The following is a 6,223-nucleotide window of genomic DNA, read 5'->3' as shown; positions in this document are numbered from 1 at the left end:
TAATGTTGGTACACTAATTAATACAGCAATTAATGCATGTAGCATCATTCATGTAAATATGTCAAATTTAAATAAATTTAAAATCCCATTTTCTATTTGTCTTGATAAACTTAATCGCATTATAAAAAATTGAGTTACTCAAATTAGGTTCACTTAAAAAGTAAACAAGTCAAACTCGAATACGTTTTTGAAACACACAAGACTGGGGAGCAATCATCGCTCACCAATCAGAAAACAGGAAATTGGAAGCATTTTAAACTTGTTTTCTGAAATTAAAGTTAACGCTTAAATATTTGTACAAAGAAGGAAACATTATCATCATAGATTTCATAGTCTTCCCTAGGATCATTTACTTCATCATCATAGAATAAACTTGGGCTGCAGACAACGTACTAGCAAAAGCTTGCACAGCCAATTAAGCATAAAGCCATACCAGAAACAAGGGTAATTGCTGAATCAAGCTGAAGCTGTCAGGCAAGGATGAAATGCGGTGCCACAAGCGATCCACTGACGCTTCCTCCCACGTGGCACCATACAGCCGGGAACCTTCATCCATTCCCCACTCAACATATCGTATGCAACCAATCGGTTCATTTGTCTTGATCTCAACGACAACATGAGTAAACCTTTGTTACCCAAGCAAATCATTCGAACGTGCTTTCCGTAAAACTCCAAGCACCATATGTTTGGCATTCTGTCAACCTCCTTCCACAGTAGAGTCATCTTCTGCAGCTCCCATATGCACACGCATGTGGCAGCATTCTTTGTCAGCAACCCCACCAGCATGATTCGCCCCCCACATTCTGCGAGTGTCTGATCGCTCAGATGTAGTGGAGCTGGAATTGCAAACTGCTTCCAAATTCCAGTATCCATATCGTAGGACACAATCCCCTCAGGGTCTGAACGCATGAAGTAAAGCATGCCATCAATGGACACCGCTTGGGACCTGAAGTTCAGTGACAACGGCAGATTAACAGTGAAAGGCATGGTTCCGGGATGGGCCCAAGAGTTTTTTATCGAGTCATAAACTTCGTACTCACCATCAGAACCTACCCAGAGGATCTTGTAGCCGCCACTTGTCGATTCCCGATTCAAAGTCATCCCTACAGCGACTCGAGACCAGACCTTAACTGACCTAGATGGAAGTTCCTTGAAAGATCGAGTAAGAGGGTTGCATACATAGAAGCTCCTATGGCCAATATCGAGAAAGCATACAAGACCCCCAGCTGAAGCCACTGGCAAGACAATTACCTTTGTTGGCAATGCCGGGATTATAGGGTGGTGCCATTTTTTCAAGGATGGGTCATACATGGCTCCAGTATTCACATTTTCGTGGGTGATGGTGTAAAACCAAGGCTGGCCTTGTGGGACTTGTGCACATTGTTGGGAGAAACTGTGAGAGGTCAGCAAAGAGTTCCACTTCCTACAAACTGAGCGGAAGCGGAAGAATGTGGTGATGGGGAGTCTTGCAATGACAGCTTCGAAAAGGTCTTCGGGAAATTCTTTCCAGATTGGCTGTTCCATGTTTTCAGTATAACTAGTAGAATTGGATAATCTATCCCAATTCCGCTCTTTCCGAGATCTCTTTGCAGGTGGAGGCTTGCCAGGTTCTAGCATCTTGAAAGTTTTGGATTTTTCAGCCCTCATTATAAAACTGTAATAACCGTCTTCTGCAGGGTTATCATCAAGATTGAAGAAGCACCATCTGTACAAAATGCAACCATGCCATTCAGGACTTGGAAACCTCGTAACAATTTGCTACAAATTCATGGACATAAGAGCGCGCACACAAAAAAAGCTGAATGATTATACACGATACATGGATAAAACAAAACAATACAATCTTAAATTGAAATATCATCTGTTAGAGACCTGTTAAAACGTTGTCATCCAGTATTAATTGCACCACCTAGCAATGGCGGAATCAGCACAAAACTTACACAGTCAACACATTCTTCAAAAACTATAGCAGTATTACCTTGTCATTTTCGATTTCTTACCATTAGCCATGCCTTTTCAGCTCTAAAAAACATAGCTATAAGATATTTGGTTTGTAATAAATGCTTCTAGATTTCTGATGCATTATGGAAAAGCATGGTGGGATTAGAGTACAAGGAAGATGAGGCAAAACAAAATCTGCAGGCAAAACAAAATCTGCAAATTAAGACATAGCACTACCAAATTAAGACATAGCCTTCACTTAGCTTTGACTAAATTGGACACTTGCATAAAAATAGATTTTTTCAAAACCATCTCACCAGAAGGATGACATGATCACTGAAACAATGTCTTTGCTTTTAACACAAAATTTAAACAAAATTCCGACCCCACAATTTCAAAGTAAAACAGAATGAAATTTAGTAATTATAATAATAATAAGACGTGCACGATGTAAAAGAGACCCACTTTTATCGTAATTATTATTCCTCTAATTCATGATTTATTCCAGCCAATCAACATACAAGTTTAGACTCTGGTTACAATTCGTGGTAGCCGACAAGCATCAAATTCAGGTAACGAATTATAAGAGAGGCCTAACATCATCTTTGAGTTTCAAAACTTTTATCTGAGCTTCAAAACTTTTATCTAAGTCCATGAGCTATATGTCCCATTGAACCTTAGCCGCCCTTACATCATTTCTCTCCAACAATTTTTCCCTCGCCATCTGACCCATACAGAGTCTGACTGAGGTTGATGCAAAAGCCAAATAGATCTCTGACCATTGCTACTCTATTCTAGTCTCTCGCCTTTTTTTATCCCTAGGACCCCTTCTTCCTTGGGGAGATTGACCTTGTCCAAAGTACTCTAGCCCCTGTATTTTTCATCTCAACTCCTTTCCAGAAGAAGGCTCACAACTTTAACTCACTTTTCTTGGTAACGTTAACTAGCAGAATGAAAAGCCTTCTCCAATAAACTTGTATGCTAAATGGAACAATATTTATTAGTTGAAGTCTCCCTGCATACGATACAAATTAATTTTTCAAAGATTTCATCCATAGCGTCATTCCCTCCACCAAACCTTTACAACCCTCAGCTTTTAACTTTGTGGATATTAGAAGAACCCCAATCGGAAAAATTACCCTATTGGAAGCTAAAGCATTGTCCCATGTGCAAGAATGCCATCCACACTAGACGCAAATATATCACTTTTGGAATTATTTGGCAGAAGCCCTAGACCAGAAGTAAACACGGTATTGGCTGGATAAAAATTTCAGTATGCAATCAAGTTATACAGTTGAGACAATTTACTGCCACTAATCATAACAGCTTCTTGCAGAAAACTTGAAACTAACCTTGCACTATTATCATATCAAGTGAAGTAACCAATAGAGATGCGATATTTATTACAGATACGCGACGTATTATCAGCTGTGAATATGGACTGCTGTGACCGCTTGCCTTTTGGAAGTGCTCGAGGTTGTAGATTGGAAGGAAACTTTCTTTTGGATGCTAAGGTGGCTGCTCAGAGTGTAATTTGTGCTCTGCTCCTGATATATCGACAAATAGGCTGCTGGAGCTGTGTCAAGTAGCTCCTGCTGTTGTTGCTGTCAATGGTAGCCCAGTTTTGAAGGTGGGACGGTGGTTTTGTTCAAGACTTAATTAGGTTCCTGTCATTTTGTTTTGTAACCCAGTATATAGGTGGTCCTCAAGACAGCCTTGAATAGCTTGGGGTTTGTCCTCGTAGATTGTACTCTTTTTTTTTTTTTCCTTTTTTCTTTTTTCTTTTTTCTTTTTTTTAAATATAATCTTACTTACCGGAGAAAAAAATAAATCAAATTCAGTTAGGTGTGTGCTTCTAATTGCAGGCAAAGCAGCCATCAGATTGAAAATTTTGCTTGCAGAACATAAGATGTAATAATCAAAACCATGCTTGCATCCACACAAGCTATATTTTAATTTTAGGGTCTTGCACTTGCTAGCTAATGACAACCTAAGGGCAGTCAATAAACAACACAAAAATGTCAAAATATTTATAGTCGTAATACACTTTTCACATATTCCAAAATGATTTTTTTTTTTTAATTTTAGTTACGATTTTTTTTTGTGTTTGGTTATAATTTTTTTTTATTATTAATTATGATTTTAAAAATATAAAATTATGTCATTTTTCATAATTATAAAGTGTATATGATCCACAACTCCCAAAATAAACATATGAGCAAGAAAAAAAAAACTTCTGATGAAACTCATTAAATTGATAGAGAAAATGATAAATTAGTCCCAGAACCTCCCTCAACTAACAATTTAAGAAATAGAAGATAGAAAATAGCATGAGAAAATTATCAGAAACATCAAAGTGACAGTACACAGATACATGAACATTTATATATATACATATATATATATATCAACACCGCTACGGAGCCCGAAAAATCAAAGGCTCGAATGGCTCGAAATCCCAAAACGACGTCGTTTTAAGATTTTTTTTTATTCTCTTACCGGTAAGATAATATTTTTCGTACCATTTGAGCCATTCGAGCCTCAGTTTTTCGGGCTACGGAGCATTTTTGTATATATATATATATATAGAGAGAGAGAGAGAGAGAGAGTTAAAATTAGGCTCGATTAATCAACCAAAAGCAGAAAATGCAAGAACACGGAAAATGCTACACAAGGAATCGAAGCTAAAATTCGAAATTGGTGAATATAAAGGCAACAGAAACTAAAACAAAGAAGCATTTTGATTAAACCAGAAAACCTAATAAGAACCAAATTGAAGACACGAGAACAAAACGTTCCTAACAATCCTCCATTTTGAAGCAAAAGCAACAACACAGATCCACCAGCAAACAATTATATATATATATATATAGAGAGAGAGAGAGAGAGAGAAGGAACAGAGACCTGTGTTGTTGTTGTTGTTGTTGTTGTTGTTGTTGTTGTTGCTGCTGCTGGTGCGGCGGCGGCGGCGGCGGTGGTGGTGGTGGAAGTAGTTGAGTGTGAGGTTGAAGATGAAGATAGTGAAGAGGAGGAGAACCGTAGAGTTCAAAGAGCTCTTGAACTTGACCGATAAGCTGCCTCAGCATGGCCAGCCCTTCCATGCCCCACTCGCCGAGGCCCTTCTTCTTCTTCTTCTTCTTCTTCTTCACCTCCTCTGCTCCGCCTCTCTCTCGCTCTCTCTCTCTCTCACTAAACACTTTCTCTCTGTACTCTACACATATTTGTCTGTCTCTATCTTTCTCTTCTCTTGGTTATTAACCATTCCTCTTTTTCCACGTCACTAGGCCATACGTTAATAAGTAGTATTGACTGGTACGCTACTTTTTTCTCTCCTAATCAATGATGATGGTGAACTTTTTCCGCATTTTCCTAAAATACCCTTTCACAGTGTTTTGGATAAAATGGGATAAATTTTTTGTTTTTTTTTTGTTAATTTTGTTTTAATTGCGAGTTAGTTGTCAATTTCTAGTCTTTGGACGGCAACTACCAATAATAGATTTAGGACTTTGAGTTCACGTTTGCTAATTGGTCGCAATAATTAAAAGGTTAATTTATTTTTTTACATATTTTTTAAAAAAAATCAATTTGAAAATCAAACACAACAATGGATGACAGATTGGCATAACCCAAACTTGGCTAATTATCTAGTTTTTTGATATTTCTATTTATGGTGGTAATGAACGCTCCAAACAAAATATTATAGAGCCTCCGTTTGGGAAGTGGGTTGGCTTTTTGGCTTTTTAGTTTTTTTGGCTATTTTAGCCTGGGCTAAAAAGCTTGGTTTGGGAAGGGCTTTTTGGCTTTTTGGCTTTTTTTTGTGAGAGAAGAGTGTAATGATTATGGGTTGGATGTGATGTTTTGTTTGTTGTGGCTAAAATAGCCTGTTTTGTCTTTTGTGGCTATTTTAGCCCCAACCCACTTGCCAAACACCACCAGAGAAAGTATAAAATTAGTTGCACAAACACAATTACGTAATACTTTTTGAAATTAAGAGGTTGTTTGAGATAATATAAATAAATATTCTTTTTAACTTTTTATAAAATATAGACTGAGGCCTAGTTTGGGAAGACTAAATAAGTGTACTTTTTGACTTTTTGTGAAATATAGGTTGGGTTTGGGTTGGGTTTGAAGTGATGTATTAGAGAGGTGATGTGACTTAAATAAGATGATGTGACTTAAATAGGATAGTGACTTTTTGACTTTTTGTCTTTTTTCAATCTTCCCAAACTAGGCCTGAGTTTGAAGTGATATGGTAGGATGTAATGTGACTTAAATAACACGA

At 37.5% G+C, this 6,223-nt stretch overlaps 1 protein-coding gene across 2 annotated transcripts; it reads right to left on the bottom strand.

Moving 5' to 3' along the window:
• Nucleotides 1-242: 242 nt before the first annotated feature.
• LCR (Galactose oxidase/kelch repeat superfamily protein) lies at nt 243-5,204 on the bottom strand. 2 transcript variants are annotated; one of them, XM_028237978.2, is made up of 2 exons: nt 4,846-5,204; nt 243-1,705 (listed from the first exon to the last, which is right to left on the bottom strand). In XM_028237978.2, exons 1-2 carry the CDS (start codon nt 5,040-5,042, stop codon nt 457-459), a joined length of 1,446 nt encoding a protein of 481 aa, XP_028093779.2. In that variant the 5' UTR covers nt 5,043-5,204; the 3' UTR covers nt 243-456. The 2 variants fall into 2 exon arrangements, with proteins under 2 accessions (XP_028093779.2, XP_028093785.2); XM_028237984.2 differs by lacking the exon at nt 4,846-5,204 and adding an exon at nt 3,294-4,230.
• Nucleotides 5,205-6,223: the final 1,019 nt, after the last annotated feature.

The sequence above is a fragment of the Camellia sinensis genome, chromosome 5 (genome assembly GCF_055761805.1).
Source record: "Camellia sinensis isolate YWXY chromosome 5, ASM5576180v1, whole genome shotgun sequence".
NCBI lineage: Eukaryota > Viridiplantae > Streptophyta > Magnoliopsida > Ericales > Theaceae > Camellia > Camellia sinensis.
The sequence above is the reverse complement of the archived record's forward strand: the minus strand, read 5'-3'. Positions and strand labels throughout refer to the sequence as shown.